The sequence below is a fragment of the Notamacropus eugenii genome, chromosome 1, assembly GCF_028372415.1.
Source record: "Notamacropus eugenii isolate mMacEug1 chromosome 1, mMacEug1.pri_v2, whole genome shotgun sequence".
Taxonomy (NCBI): Eukaryota; Metazoa; Chordata; class Mammalia; order Diprotodontia; family Macropodidae; genus Notamacropus; species Notamacropus eugenii.
Genome location: NC_092872.1, coordinates 546234260 through 546251440, shown reverse-complemented (window position 1 = coordinate 546251440; position 17181 = coordinate 546234260). Strand labels below are relative to the sequence as shown.

The 17181-nt window shown below is 36.3% G+C and overlaps 1 protein-coding gene across 1 annotated transcript; it reads left to right on the top strand.

The window, feature by feature from the left end:
- The first annotated feature begins 5327 nt into the window (after positions 1-5327).
- LOC140527472 (olfactory receptor 2AG1-like) lies at positions 5328-6309 on the top strand. The gene has a single exon (XM_072644429.1). It carries the CDS (start codon positions 5368-5370, stop codon positions 6307-6309), a length of 942 nt encoding a protein of 313 aa, XP_072500530.1. The 5' UTR covers positions 5328-5367.
- The last annotated feature ends 10872 nt before the right edge of the window (positions 6310-17181 follow it).

Below are 17181 nucleotides of genomic sequence, written 5' to 3'. Positions count from 1 at the left end.
TCCCACATTCATCACTGGCAGAAAAAATAAATTTTTTCTCCAATTGATCATTTCAGACTTTCAGCTAACCATAGATGAGCCAGTGGAGTTGAGGACTGACCCACTTGCTCCATGAGAGGTAAGTGAGGAACTGTGTGTTCTGCCTCAGAGAGTCACACAGAATCTGAATCTGTATTTGGCTTAGGGAGAGGAAGTGTAGTGGGACGGGGTAGAAAGAAAATAGGATCTATAATTCTCTGTTCCAAATTAAGGAAAGAATGATAGCATAGGGTCTTCATAATGAAAAAGCCCCTGACTAACACCTGTGAACATATCTTTTCTCCTTTACCCACAAATTTTCCCAATGAGTCATAGCCCCATGGATGAGAGGAAATGTAAGGACAAGTGAGGGACATGAATTGGTTGAGTCACTCAGAGAGTTACATTCAGTTCTGATGCTGGAACTCATATCTCTTCAGAGTGCCTTAGTTGTGACTTCTTCAATCATTTTCCTTCCATAATCAAGCCCTTGAACTGTACTTCACCCTAATCCACCAGAAGCACTCAAACCACATCTGCCCCAGATAGCCAAACTAGAATATTTAATAATTTTTAATTTTGGAAAACAACTTTTCCAAATCAGTACCCAAACAGAACCCTATGTCCGTAGAAATATTCAAGTCTCTGTTAGCCTCCAAGATAGATTCTGGAGTTAACTATTGGTCAAAAAAATCTCAGAGATATTGTCTTCTTACACATCAAAATTTATATTAGATATTTAAGATCATGTGGATGTCATTTCTTCTAAGAGGACCCTACTATCTTTGTGCAATAGGTAAGTCCAATTTTGCCCAGTAAACTTACCAAAAGTAAAATATGCATTGACAAAAAAAGAAGGGAAAAGAAGTTAGAGAATTTTTTAATCTTAATTTTATCAGACATTCTCCTAAATGTTACCAAAAACTGAATAACAGCCAAAAATGCCTCGGGAGTATGTCTTTAGCTTCTACTTGGATGTGCTTCTGTCACTTGCTCTAAGACTTTGCTTTTGTTTTCCCCAATTATGTGAAGTCACTATAAACCCAGTATTGATATTAGTGTTTTTCTCTCTTGGACAGAGTCTAAATACAAGTTTCTGATGACTTCTGAAGTCCCTCAGATGGCCTCTGGCACATACTCTAGTGTGCTACCTATAATGCTATACTCCCACTTAATATACTCCAATCTCTGAAAAGCCATTTTCTCAATCTCCCCCTGCTCCCAACTACCAGAACTCTCCCTCTCCAAAGAGGGGTTCAGAAATAAGTTCTAGGCCATTTCTACTTCCAGAAATATCTCATTTTTTTCCTGTTTCCTCCTACTTTCCTTCCTATTGTAGGGTGTAGAGGGGCACGAGAAGCCAAAAAGTATTAATGTGATTTTCATGCATAAATTTCTTTTCCCCCAGAACTGAATATATTTTGAAATTAGGTTTGTATAGGTATATGAGGTATCTCAGAATAAATCTACTCCTTAATCAGTAGGATCATGTATTTAGAGTTCAACTAATCAAAAACCCTCATTTTAAAGATGAGGAAACTTAGGACCACAGAATTTAAACAACTTGCTCAAGGTCATACAGGTAGTAAGTAGGGTTCACTCTTCCCATGTTACTTACTAGCTATTGGGTACTGAAATTAGGGTAATATCAATACAATTGGCAGGAAAGTAATAGATTAGAAATTTTATATGACAATAGTACTGTAACATGAGGGTAAAGTCAAAGTAGTAAGTAAATGATTAACAATAGAACAAACATAGAGATTAACTGGACAAACAACAGCTATTATTTATATGACCTTTAAAATGCTTTCAAAGCACCTTACATATTTTAATTCATTTTATCCTCACAATCACTTTGTGAGTTATGTAGTGCATTCTGCATATAAAGAAGCAACTAGATGGTACAATGGATAGATTGCCAGGCCTGGAGTCAGGAAGACCTGAGTTCATGTCTGGCCTCAGACATATTAATATCTGTGTGACCCTGGGAATTCACTGAAACCCTGTCTGTCTCAGTTTCCTCATCTATAAACTGAATTGGAGAAAGAAATGACAAACCATTCCACCTTCTCTGCGAAGAAAACCCAAAAAGGGTCACAAAGGATTGGAGATGACTCAAAATGGCTGAACAAAAACAGTTGAGGAAACTGAGGTAGAGAGAGGTTAAATGACTTGCCCAAGGCTACATATAAACTAATAAGTCTTTGAGGCAGAATCTAGATTCAGGTCTTTCTTTCTTCATGTTCCCAGCTATATCCACTATACCACCTACTAAACCACATGTAGATAGAATGAGCTCCACTTCATTTTCTTTCATTCCCTCATTTCACACAAATTTTCCCTTTTCTCAATTTCAGTCCCCACATTTTGTTCATACATATGTGAAACCAAATCCTTTACTATCATTTTTATCATCATTTCATAATGCCATTGTATACTAGTCTCCATGTTTCTGAGAAGAAAAGAAAAACTATTCATCATTTCAACAGGCTAGTCTCTGGATTTGAAGGAAAGAGGAATAACAACATTCCTTCATCTCCCAGCAATTGTGCCCACCTGAACTTCCTAATGCCCTGAGAGGATTCCAACCTAAGTGAAATGCCTGTGGACATTGACAACCTACCTACACTCATTTCCTGATGATTAATGAGTTCCCCATCCCATTTTGAAATACCCCCCATTATCATTTAAATCCCTCTCTTGCCACTCCATAATCTAATCATTTATTCCCACTCATCTCAACCCAGTCTTCCTAATTTTCCACTCTGAAGTTACCCATCCCTTCTACTGTGTCCTCTGGAACAGTACTTCATAGGTAATAATCTAACTTTTATCTGTAATATTTTCCTTTCCCATTCTCTCCATCTTCCAGCTCTCAACGAGACCCATCTTCTTTCTAATAATACACAATCCCTGGCTTCCCTTTCCAACATCACCTATATTTTCTTTTATTACCTCACCTCACTTAATCTCTCCTCCTCTGAAGTTCACTCAAACCATATTTGCAACCAAATCACAGTTCTGACAACCATAGGCAAATGATCTCCAAAGCACTTCCCTTCCTTCTAGAATGAGTTCAGCCCCTATATTTTAGTCTTTCTCTCTTACTAGGCAATGTCAACATGTATATTTATACTCTCTCAAACACTGTCACCTCTTTATTCCACAACATGAGGATGTTTCACACAATGCACCTCTCCACCCCAGTTTAGCCATGCAGAGAAGATTATCATCTATTTGACCTTGATGATGTTACCATCTCACTAAAGGCAATAGTCCTTGAAATCATCATCACCATCGTTAAAATTTGATTTACAGTATGTGCCTGTGTGCATGTTTGTTTGTATGCATACATATGTATTCAAAGAAGCAGTGTTTAATAATATTGCAGTATATAATCAAAATGTTTTAGTTTACTGTACAATTGTAAGACTGCTGCGCTCTCTCCTGAGCCCTAGAACCCCGAGACGTAGGAACAACCTGGACAAAGGAGTTCCCAAACATGTATAATGTAAATTTGTTTCATCATCCTTTTAGGGAGGAAAATAATGTTCACTCAGTATTGAATGCTCTATAATAGTATTTCCCTAGGTATTTTGTTCTGCAAACCCTTAAAACAATAACAACCACAACAAAATGCATTGTGAGTCACTGGGGTAATTTAATATGCTACTTTTCAAAACATTTATTAAATGCTCACAATAACTACAGTAACTTTTCTCTAAAACTACAAGTTAAAATTTTGACTATATAATTATATTCATAAAGTATACAATTTTGTTCTACATATAATTTGAAAATTTTAAACATAAAATTATGTTCATAAAATAATTGCAAATAGATTATATGATATATTTTTGTAACAATTAAAAGTAATCTAGGAAGACTTCATATTCATAATATTATCTGCAAAACTTCATATTAAATTCATTTGATATTAAATTTTATTTGATACAAATAATATCCTTAGTTAAATAAGTAATGACTTGAAAGTTTAACCTTTGTGGTGGTTTGGAAACCATTTGATGACAGGTTGTGAAATGGGGACAAATGTTGCATTTAGTCAGAAGGGATCAAATTTGGGTTAACAGTTGCACAAAAAAAACCAAAATTACTACAAGCACAATAATAATAATTTTGAATTACTGAAGAAATAAACCTATACATATTTTAAATATAAAAATACTTGCTGTCACAGGAGAAAAAATATATTTGCAACAAAATTGGCCAATTATTATCTGCTAAAAGAGCCTTTAAAGAATTTTTAGTGTGACCCTCTTAGATAATTGCCACAAATACCCAAGATGTTAGCATACTATGAAATACTATAAGAAGCGGTGGAAAAGTGGAGTTTATAGATTTATACTCCAGGTGAAATTGGATTCCCAGATCATACACAGGACATAGAACTCAGTCCTGACTGTCTTGCCATTATCAGGAATATATAAGTTTTTCAAGCTACAGATAATCCACCATGAAATAGGATGAGTAGACTTGTCAGAAAGCACCCACAAAAAGGATGCTGCCATCACTGATGCTAGAAGCCTTTTCTCTCTGACCCTTAAGTTCCATGCTTCTTTCTCTCACAACTGTCATTCTTCCTGTTCCATCCTCAGACAAATTCCAGCCATCTGAATTTTAGGGGGGGAAAGCAGAATAAAAGTTATACAACACAAAATATTAATTCATAACATCATAGGACAGAAACAAGTAGAACACTAATTGTGTCTTTTCAGTTTTCTTCACCTTACTACACCACTTAAAAATTCATCCTAATATTCCTACCAACTTGATGTTCACAATTACAAATATATTATTCATTGTATAAATCTATACAATCTTTATAAATCAATTATCATTAAGCAGAAAACAATGAAACTCACAAATGCAAGGAAGATTAAAGAATCCAAGAAAAAAATTATAAGGAAAATATAAAAGAATAGTCCCTCCACATTATTGCCAGTAGTTTAATAGATTTCACGAGGATTTATACCCTAAATTTTTGTTTACACTCTATATCTGTTTATACCCCAACTTGAACTTCTGTTCAGCAGTTTTGTATTTATGTACCTATTTTAAAATAATTCATCACCCTTTCCTTGGCTCAATTTGGTGGTCATCCTTGACAAGTATTAGAGAAGAAATACTTTTATCTGAAAGTAAACTCAATAATTATTGTCATAAATTCAATTGAGAAATGAGAAGGGTCTCACTTTATTGACTTATCACTTACTGACTTTTAGTGGCCTGTAAGTAACATTGGTCTGTTGATAGTATTCCTAAATTTGTTGGGCCTATGTGCTTACCTCTCTGTTTTGATCCAGGAAAAAAAAAAGAGCCTGTGCAATGAAATTTTGGAATACCACCATGGATAACAGTTTCATCCTCATTGGAATTCTTCAGGACAGTAAGTACCCCGGACTGGTTTGTGCCACAATCACATTTCTTTACCTGTTAGCAGTGATTAGCAATGGCCTCCTGTTCCTGTTGATTGCTATGGACAAGAGGCTCCATGTGCCTATGTACTTCTTACTCAGTCAGCTCTCACTTATGGATTTGCTCTATACAACTACCGTTTCTCCCAAAACATTTGTGGATTACTTGTGTGGACAGAGCACGATCTCTTTCTCAGGCTGTGGATTTCAGATATTTCCGATACTAATAATTGGAGGTGCTGAAGATACCCTGTTGGCTTTCATGTCATATGATCGCTATGTAGCCATTCGACATCCCCTGCAGTATATGGTCTTCATGAGACCAAAAGTTTGCTGGTCTATGGTGGCCACATCTTGGCTCTTGGCATTCTCAAGTGCCCTTGTATATACCACATACACTATGCACTTGCCTTTCTGTAGAAGCCGGGAGATAAGCCACCTTCTCTGTGAGATCCCTCCTTTGCTGAAACTGGCATGTGGTGACACCACAAAGTACCAGTTCATGGTATACTTAATGGGTATGGCATTCCTCCTCATCCCTCTCTCTGCTATCCTTGTCTCCTATACACTAGTCTTGACTGCTGTGTTTAACATGCCCTCAAAACAGGGGAGACAGAAAGCTCTCTTTACCTGCTCATCTCATCTGACAGTGGTTGGACTCTACTATGGAGCTGCTGGGTTCATGTACATCTTGCCCAGTGCTTACCACAGTCCACAGCAGGATAATATCCTCTCTATGTTCTATATCATTATTACTCCAACCCTGAACCCCTTGATCTATAGCCTAAGGAACAAAGATGTACTGGGAGCCCTGAAGAAGTTGCTAGGGAAAGGCACCTCAGCACCAAAATGATAGAACCCTAGGCAGACTTTTGCTTGACCTATCAGCTGAGAGCCACTAGCTATCAAATTCTCTCTAGGCTTGTTTCCACCTATCTGGAAGATCTCATGAGGCACCATAATCGAATTTCCCCTTTTATTCTTCAACATTACTGCATTCTGTACATGAGGTCATTCAGGATGTGAAAGGCATTTACAGAAGGGGCAACATAAGGGAAATTTTATAGAAGTACAAAATATTTGACTTCTCTCACTTAATGAAGTAATTGTGCCCATGTAACAAAACTCACGTTTCCTAATGCATTCTTGAATGTTTTTTAAGGAATTGTAGTCAAAATTGTCACCCTATAGCTTGAAGAATACGGTTTCCTAATTTTGAAAACTAACATAGAATTTGTCCCTCTTTGATCTTGTGATACTTCTTTCAATCTCCATGATTTTCCAAGGCCACAAGTAGCAGCTCATCAATCATCTATGTGTATTGCATCCTCTATATAATTATTTTCCCACAAGTCCATTCAGCCTTTGCTTGAAGATGTCAAATTATGGTAAATCCACTATTTCCAGGGAAAATTCACTTTTGGCCTACTATACTGAGTTTTTACTTTTATCAAATAAAGTTAAGAAGTAACACCACTGAGCAACAGAGAGTAGTGTATTGGGCATAAATGTTCTAGCAATGGAGAACTATTCAAAAGACACAATGCAAAAAGTGTTATAAGTATGAACACATGACTAGAAAAAATTATGATCAGTGACATCGTGAAATAAAGTAGTAATCTATAAACATTGCTACACTGACATCTATTCAATGCCAAGAAATTTGAACAAACAGGCAAACCTCCTGTCCAAGATTTACAAAAGGGTATAAAATGAATTCTGCAAGATGGGTAGGCAAAATGGGTTAATCAATAAGAATATAGATCTGTCAAAGTATAAAAATAGAGCTTGGACTAGATAATTGAGTAACATTCAGGAGTGGGGGTTAGGAGGCAAAGTTAGATGCATAGGATCATTATAGGGATCAGAGGGAGGTACTATTCATATTCAGTAAATATAAACTCCTGAATTCCTTAGAGAAATTGGTATTTAGCTCTGCAAAACATTGTAAAAGTACCTCACATAGATGCTAACTGGAACTACGTGAGTCTATAAAGTTGTTTTAAAGAATCTAAGTTTCATTTATTATTTTTGACTTTGAAACACCACTATAATGGAGAGACCAGAGCAAGTTTCCTTGCTAGGTCAAACCTATTGCATTTTCACTCTCCTTCTAAGGCCAGTAACATGTCCTTCAGGGACAGTAGGAGAAACCACCAGATCTGGAGGCAAGATCTGAGTTAAAATCCAACCTCAGACACATAATAATTGTTTGAGCTTGGGAAAATTACTTAACTTTTTCCTTACTTGTAAAAGGGCAATAACAAAAGCATTTACATTTTTGGGTTATTGTGAGGGCTAAATAATATATTTAAATCACTTTGAAAACCTGAAAGCACTAAATAAATGCCCGCTTTGACAATAATAACATTATTATATTTGGTGTTAGTATTGTTATTATTATTTTCTTCAGAGATATCTGCCTGGCATAAAACAAATTGTATCAATTAAAGTAGCTCAAAGAATATTGGATAAGAGTTGTGGAATGGATTGATAACATATGTTATTATCTACAGCTTCATAATGTTTCTGGAAACCAAGGTTTGTAATGTTTTGTTCCTCCCTCTCATTTATGCCACCTATACAATTAGCTGACAAATTTTGTTATTCCCTTAATATCTCTCCTCATATAACCACCCCCCAATTTCAAGACCTTATCACTTATCATGAACTATTATACTACCATATATATGTCCTCCTTCCTTAAAGTACCCCACTCATTTTAGTTCATCCTCCACTCAATAAACACATACACATTTCATTATGTCATAGCACTTCCCCATTAGAGTAATCTCCAGTCACTCTGAATTTGACTATGGCATCCTTTTCAACTGAACCCCTTCCTATTTTTCCAGTCATTTTTTTTAGCACAGTACTCTTCTTCATAGATTGTGTGGTCAAGGGATACTAACTTCACAGTTACTTAAACAGAATTCTCTTTTTTCCTGTCTCTTTTTCTTTCCACTGATCATCTCCCTTCCCTGGATTGCCTCCTCAGCTCTTCCTTTGTAACTCAGATTGCTACAAACACTCCTTTTCAAACAATCATTTATTTATTTGTTTGTGTTCAAATACTGTTTTCTATGGGAAACCTTTTCTGATCTTCACAGCTGATAATTTTCTCTCTCCTCAAACTATCTTGAATTAATTTTGCATGTATTTGCATTGTGGATGAGATTATTCATGTATATGTTGTATACCAAATCAAGACGAAAGGATTGCTTTTGTTCAATCAAGCTAAAAATAGTTTGGGATTTTAAAATAATATTATTGCATTTAAACAGGAAAAAAAAAATTCTTAGATCACTGAAGGGCCAGATTTGGCCTCAAGCTTTGGTTTGCTGACTCTTAGATAGGTCAAGGGCAAAGAGAAACTCATCACTGTAGATTGAGTGCAGGTTCTATGGATTCTTTTTCATTAATTGATCTGTTTGAATATTTGTGACTATATTCTAATGCATAATATTTGTTCACACCATAATAATTAACATGATGATTTTTTGATCATACAGATACATATAAAAATGTAAACTAGGTAATGATATTATAAACAATTTCAGACTCAGAGAACTAATGACTATGTTATAAATATTAAAGTCATTATGAGAGTAATAGCAGTGAAATAGAACACCAATATTTTTAACTACAGCTAAAGTATTTCTATAACTAACAACATAGAAAGAAAAAATAAAATACTATTAACTTTTGCACATAGGTTTAAATTATTAGAAAATCCACAAAGTATGAATCCAAACAAGCAAAAAAAGTAATTTAGACAGCCTAAACCAAAATAAAATTTGAAAAAGAAAAATATTTTATGTATAAGAAAGAACTGAAATACTTTGTGCAAAGATTTACAGAATTGATAAAATGCTAACAAATTCAACAAAAATAGAGGAAAATCAAATTCACAACATAAAAATGAACATGCTGAATGTATAGTAGAGAAGTAAATAAAATTATCAGAGATCACTCCATCCAATTAAAAGACCTATCATTTCACATTTATAGTCAATCCATATTATTACATTGGTTAAAATATAGACAATATTACAGTTTTCAAATTATTGGAAATTGTCCCTATGATAATATAATGGTATGCAATGGCAATGAGTAGATTACAATACCTAACAATTAGGTAATTTTGAAGGAGAATTAGAATCAAGGGTGTCATCAATCAAGGTTCTGAATGAAAAAGAAAATATATGGGTCACATGGCAAGATTGAGGCCTTTATACTTCCTTCATATCTATATGACATCAAGAAAAAATAACAAAACAGCTTGTTGAGTAGTCTCTCTCTTCCTGTGGTAATTCTGTAGAAAGAAATGGTCAATATTCCTACATTATAATCAAACACGTGTAGTATATTGTCTACACTATTGGACAGAATACTTATGTTTATAAATTAGAGCAGGCTGGAAAAATGAGAATTAAATGAAATTGGTTGAATTAATTAAAAATGTAAATGCCTAAATAAGGGTAAAATCAAGATGGAGGAATTCAGGTGGATGGACCTGCTCTAGCTCTCCATGTATAGCCTATAAAATACTTGTAAAACATGACTCTAAACAAGTTCTAGAGCAACAGAAGCCACAAAATGACAATGAAACAGATTTCCAGCCCAAAATAGCCTGGAAGGCTGATAAGAAACGCCTACTGCATGTGGCCCTCTTTGGGCCGCGTAGCACTGAAAGGACTGGAGCAGATTTCAGGGCTTGGAATCATGGGCAGTTTCTGCAGTTCCCAGATTTCTAAACCCACAAGTGACAAAGACAGCTTCAAAAGTCAGTAAAAAAAGCTTTTTTGCCTGGGTGAGAGGGGAGCCATTGTGGCAGCAGGTTCCACTTTTGGAGCCCTCGACCTAAAGACCCTAGGAAAATCGAGCTTCTAATCTGGGTCAAACTAATGTCACCCTGGTGTCTTCCATATCCATGACGTACAATTGTTAGAATATACCATCTCCATATATCTTTCAGGTCAAATACTTCATCTTAGCTTACTACTTTCTCTCTGATGATTACTTCCAGGTTATCTGGTATACATGTTATTTATTATATCTGTTTCCATGTTGTCTTTCCCATTAGACTGTGACCTTATTGAAACAGGCAGTCCTTTTCTTTAATCTTATCTTGTATTCCTAGAGCATTACACAGAGTCTGGCACATAGTAGAAATTTAGTAAACACTAGATGACTAGCTGGTTGACTTTTCCCTTGAGTCTGAGCTTCTTTGTTCCACAGAACCTGCCATAGTCTCTCATCCATTTGCAGCTGAAACTAATTTTGTTTTTCACATAATTTTTACATCACATTGTCTAATCTTCTTTGTGCCTATTAGATTTTGACTTATGTCCTATCTCTTTGTATGAGTCTTATCCCAGTGTATTAGACTGTAAGCTTCCTGAAGACAAGAACTGTCATGGTACTTTGCACATAGGAGGATTAAATAAATATTGAATTGAATGAAGTGAATTTACCACCTCAGGGAAGATTATTATGTAATGATAGAAAAATGCAATAAGAAAAATTTTTTAAATTAATTTGTTTATTTTTAGTTTTCACATTTCCACAAGATTTAGAGTTCCAAATTTTCTCTCTATCTCTCTCCTCCCCCACACCAAAAAATCGTACATTCTGATTACCCCTTCCCATAATCTGTTCTCTCTTCTACCACACCCCTCTCTTCCCTTATTCTCGTCTTCTCTCTTTTTTTTTGTAGGGCAAGAGAGATTTCTATATCCCCATTATCTGTATTTCTTATTTTCCAGTTGCATACAAAAACAATTCTCAATTTTCCTTCCTAAATCTTTGAATTCCAATTTCTCTCCCTTCCTCCCTCCACACGTATGCCCCCTGTGAATGCAAGAAATTCAATATAGGCTATACATGTGTAGATATGTGAAATACTTCTATAATACTCATCTTGTGAAAGACTAACTATATTTCCCTCCATCCTATCCTGTCTCCCATTTATTCTATTCTCTCTTGTCCTCATCCCTCCCCAGAAGTGTTTACTTCTAATTACTCCCTCCTTCCATTTGCCCTCCCTTCTATCATTTCCCCCCACAACCCACTTATCCTCTTCTCCCCTAGCTTCCTATAGAGTAAGATAGATTTTCATGCCAAATCAAGTGTGCATATTATTCCCTCCTTAAGCCAAATGTGATGAGAGTGTCACTTTTTCCCTCTCACCTCCTCCCTTTTGCCTTCTATTGAAAAAACTTTTTCTTACCTCTTTTATGAGAGATAATTTTCCCCTTTCCATTTCTCCCTCTCTCCTCCCAATATGTTCCTCTCTCATCCCTTAATTTTATTTTTTTAGATATCATCCCTTCCTATTCAACTCACCTTGATCTCTCTGTCTGTATGTATATAATCCCTCCAACTACTCAAATACTGAGAAAAGTTTCAAGAGTTACAAATATCTTTCCATGTAGGAATGTAAACAGTTCAACTTCAATAAGTTTCTTATGATTTCTTATTCCGGTTTACCATTTCATGCTTCTCTTGTTTCTTTTATTTGAAAGTCAAATTTTCTATTTGTTCTTTTCATCAGGAATGCTTGAAAGTCCCCTATTTCGTTGAATGACCATTTTTTCCCCTCAGGTATTATACCCAGTTTTGCTGAGTAGGTGATTTTTGCTTTTAATCCTAGTTCCTTTGACTTCTGGAATATCATATTCCAAGCCCTTAGATCCCTTAATGTAAAAGCTGCAAGATCTTGTGTTATCCTGGTTGTATTTCCACAGTACTGGAATTGTTTCTTTTTGACTGCTTGCAATATTTTCTCCTTGACCTGGAAACTCTTGAATCTGGCTAAAATATTCCTAGGAGTTTGGGGTTTTTTTTTGGATCTCTTTTAGCAGGTGATCTGTGGATTCTTTCAGCATTTATTTTACACTCTAGTTCTAGAATATCAGGGCAGTTCTCCTTGATAATTTCATGAAAGCTGATGTCTAGGCTCTTTTTTTTTTTTTTTGGATTATGGCTTTCAAGTTGCACCATAATTTTTAAATTTTCTCTCCTGGATCTATTTTCCAGGTCAGTTTTTTTTTCAATGAGATGTTTCACATTGTCTTCTATTTTTTTCATTCTTTTGTTTTTCTTTTGTAATTTCTTCATTTTTCATAAAGTCATAAGCTTCCATCTGCTACATTCCAATTTTTAAAGCACTGTTTTCTTAAGTGAGCTTTTGAACCTCCTTTTCCATTTGGCTAATTCTGCTTTTTAAAGCATTTGTCTCTTCATTATCTTTTTTGGACCTCTTTGGCCATTTGGGTTAGTGTATTTTTACAGATCTCATTTTCTTCAGCATTTATTTGGGTCTCCTTTGGCAAGCTGTTGACTCACTTTTCATCATTTTCTTGCATCACTCTCATTTCTCTTCTCAATTTTTTCTCCACCTGTCTTAGTTGATTTTCAAAATCTCTTTTGAGCTCTTCCATGGCCTGAGAACATTGCAAATTTATTTTGGATGTTTTGGATCAAGGAGCCTTGACTTTGATATCTTCTTCTAATGGTATGCTATGCTCTTCCTCATCTGAAAGGATGGAGGAAAATACTTGTTTACCAAGAAAGTAACCTTCTATAGCCTTATTTTTATTCCCTTTTGGGGACATTTTCCCAGTCAGTTACTTGACTCTTGAGTCCTTTGTCAAGTGGAGTATATACTCTAGGGACCTGTAAGTTCTCACCACCTTCAAGGTGGCACAATCAAAGGAGAGGAGTTATTCCTCTCTGGCCTGTGCTCTGGTCTGGGAGCAACCACAAGCTTTTCTGCCCAGGATCTGTGAGTAGGGTTCCCTCTCCACAACTGCTTCTAGCTCCACCACGCCAGTGCTCCTCCTCACCCCAGGGCTGCCACTCAGGCCTGAGATTCAGATCAGATGCTTAATTACACCAGGGTCATTAGACTTCAGGCTCCAAAAATGGATGCTGCAGCTCTCTGGGGTCACTGCTAAGGCAGGACCCTGCCCCCTTCTCACCCAGTTGAAAGAGCATTCTCACTGAGTTTTAAAGCTGTCTCTGGTGTTTGTGCGTTGAGGAATCTAGGAATTGCAGCTGCTACACAGGGTTCTGTGCCTGAAGCCTGTTCTGGTCCTGTGTGTGCCTTGCTGTGTGGCCAAGGCTGGGCTGTGCTCTGCTCTGAGGCTGGTGTGATAGACCTTTCCTGTTGGCCTTCCAGGCAGCCTTGGTCTGTACATCTCCTTCACTCTGTCTTTTTGTGGCTTCTGCTGCTCTAGAATTTGTTTAGAATCATTTTTAGAAGTATTTTATGGACTTTTGAGGGAGAACTACAGCAGGTCCATCCTTCTACTCCATGGTCTTGGCTCTGCCCCCTCAATAAGATGAATTAAAGAAGAAAATGGGAGCAGTCACAAATTATTCTCAAGAATTAGTTTTGTTTTAGATATTTTTTTCTATCTGGTCTTAGGCTATATTAAGAAAGTCATACTGTGCTGGCCTTGAGAGGTGATGAGATCACTGTATTCTGTCCCAGTTAAACCATGTCTAGAATATTATGTCCTATTTTGCATATGATATCAGCTTCAAAATGATCTAAAATCATCTTGGTCCCGAAAAAGTTTATTAATGAGAGGGTCCCCCAAAGAAAGATTAAAAGTTGAAATAGAGCAACTTCAAATGATTCAAAGATATTAAAAGATCATAAATGCTTGTTTTACCAGAGTTTCAAATGCAGACATTTTTTGCTTCTCTGTTTTCTGGGTTTCTTAGACATGTCAGAGAGTTGATATATCCCAACAAGGCAGATATCCCAAAAGCAAAATAAAATGCATAAATAAAGGATAAAAAAGCCATATAAAAACAAAGAATGTCATATCAGCATAGGATTCTGTGATAATGTTAAAGACTGGGAGTTACTACCAATGGAGCACAGCTCACCTAGCCCAGCTGAAAAACCAGTTATACTGAAGTATTAGTGAGGATGAACAGAATGTTAAAGGAGAAATCAAGAAAAGAGGTCGAACAGCATAAGGGGAATATATAAACTTTGATATTAGACCTGAATATTTTAAGCAATACTCACCTAAGATTACAGAATATCTACCCTTTTGTTACTTCAACTGTAAAACCAAAGAAACAGTTGCAAAATAGTACTCTATGACATTTGAATGCAATGTCATATATTTCGATTCAAATCCATATAAAGACATTTTTCCATTAAATTCATTCTAATGGGTACTGAAGGATGGACATGGAAGTGGAACATATTAAGTGTCTGGAATTTGTCAATGTATCTAATTTTTAAAAAGGTGTGGTGAAGTTAGATAAACATTTATTTGGTTCTAAACATCATTCAAGTTTCTAAGAACTTACTTAGTAGACAAAATATGTTCTACAGGGTGACATATCCTCTTTGAGGGAGTCAAGATAGGAACACAGAGCAAAGAAAAGTTCTAGAAAATAGCTTGCATAACCAGAATTAAGAGTTTCTGGAATATAATGGAAATATAAAAATTTAAATTCTTAAATCTGTGTTAAGAAGAAATTGCTCGTACCAACAATGAAGGATAGCACTAATTGATGATTGTCATTCTTGATGATTAACAATAAAATTTGATGGTCTATGCTCTCTATTATTATGGAGTCTGTTATATGTAGCTGGGAGAGCACAGAGTGCACAGGCTGCATCTGTGCAGACTCTGTCATGGCAGAGTGCAGCAGGAACTGCCAGGGCAGAATGATGCAGAAGTAGCAGTGTGGATTCTCAAACAAAGCAGCACAGTATGGGAATCCAGCAGAACTGAATGAGAGAAAAACACAGGACCCCAGGTACCAGCAGCAGCTACTCCCGAGTCAGTCCACAGATTAAATGTTTAAAAGTCACCTCTTGGAATATCCAGGAATCAAGATGGAGCCAAGATGTAAGTGCTTTCACCCTCCCCTTGTTGACCTGAGAATATTTTCCCTAGAAAATCCTGGAATAGTGGGATCCACAGAAGGGGCACAGTAGTCTCTCAGCTCCAGGGGTTAGGGAGATTGACAATAAGAGTACCTCTTGCTGTGCCTGAAGGAGAACAGTGCATTATTGGTAGTGTCCCAGACATCCCCACATGAGCTAACCAGGAGGAGATCCTGAACCCCAGTTGAGTGGAGCCTGTAAGTGTCAACCCCAGTGCCCTAGGTATGCTTTAGCACAGTCAGGGAAATTGGGCAGACACCAGTACAGTCAGGGTTCACCAGCCACTGTGCCTGTCTGTGCTCTAGTTCAGGGGAGGAGGAGAACTCCAAAATCAGACCATACCTCCCCCACACCTCACACTGTGAGTTTCAGTTCAATTGGAAGGAAACTCAGAAAAATTTTACTTATCCTCAATCTTGGCACACACCAGCCATCTTAGCACCAGGTAAGCTGCAGCATTCTATATTCTAGTTGAAAGAACCAGAGGCCACAACACACAAAGTCTCCAGCCCTCAAAACAAGAAAAGTGGGACAGATCCCCCTATGCTCCAGAAGCAGAGATCCACTTTGAATGCCAAGAACAAGGCAATCACTGTGAGCAGAAAGCAAGTCAGAAAAGCAAAGACCATAGATTCTTACTATGGGGACAGAAAAGACCAAAATACAAATACAGAAGAGGACAGCATTGACAATATACCCACTTTTGAAAACCTCAAAAGGGAATATGAACTGGTCTCAAGCCCAAAAAGCACTTTGGAAGATCTCTAGAAGGCTTTTAAAAGTCAAATTAGAAAGGAAGAAGAAAAATTAGCCAAGAATTTCAAAAATACAGTTGACAAAAAAAAAAAAAGTATTCACTGAAAAGAACAGCTCCTTAAAAAGTAAAATTGGCCAAATGGATAAGAAGGTACAAAACCTAACTGGAGAAAATAACTCCTTAAAAGAATAAAAACTGGAAAAATGGAAAAGGAGGTACAAAAGTTAACTGAAGAAAACAATGTATTAGAATTGGAGAAGTGGAAGTTAATGGCTCTATGAGACCTTAAGAATCAGTCATACAAAATCTAAATAATGAAAAAATAGAAGAAAATGTAAAATACCTCATTTGAAAAACAATTCACCTGGAAAATAGACCCAGGAGACAAAAATCTGAGAATTATCAGTCTAATGGAAAGTCATGATGAAAGAATAAGCCTGAACTATATCTTCCAAGAAATTATCAAGGAAAACTGCCCTGAGGTCCTACACCCAGAGGGCAGAATAATAATCAAAAGAATCCACCAATCACCTCCTGAAAGAGATCCCAAATTGAAAACGATAGGGAATACTATTGCCAAATTCCAGAACTATCAGTTTAAGGAGATAATATTTCAAACAGCCACAAAGAAACAATTCAAATATCTAGGAAATACAGTCAGTATCACACAGGACCTTACAACTTCTACATTAAAGGATCTGAGGGATTGGAGTGTGATATTCTGTAAGGCAAAAGAGCTTAGACTACAACCAAGGATCAATTACCCAGCAAAACTGACCATAATATTTCAGGAAAGGAGATGGATATTCAATGATACAAGGAATTTTCAGACCTTCCTGATGAAAAGGCCAGAGCTCAATAGAAAATTTGATCTTCAAATACAAGGCTGAAAAGAGGCATAAAAAGATAAACAGGGTGAGAAAAAAATTTGTTATTCCATTTGGGCAAACTGATTACATTCCTTTATGGGAGGATGATACTTGTTAATCTTGAGAATTGTTGGTTTATTATTATATTTGAAAGGGATATACGCAGAGAGAGGG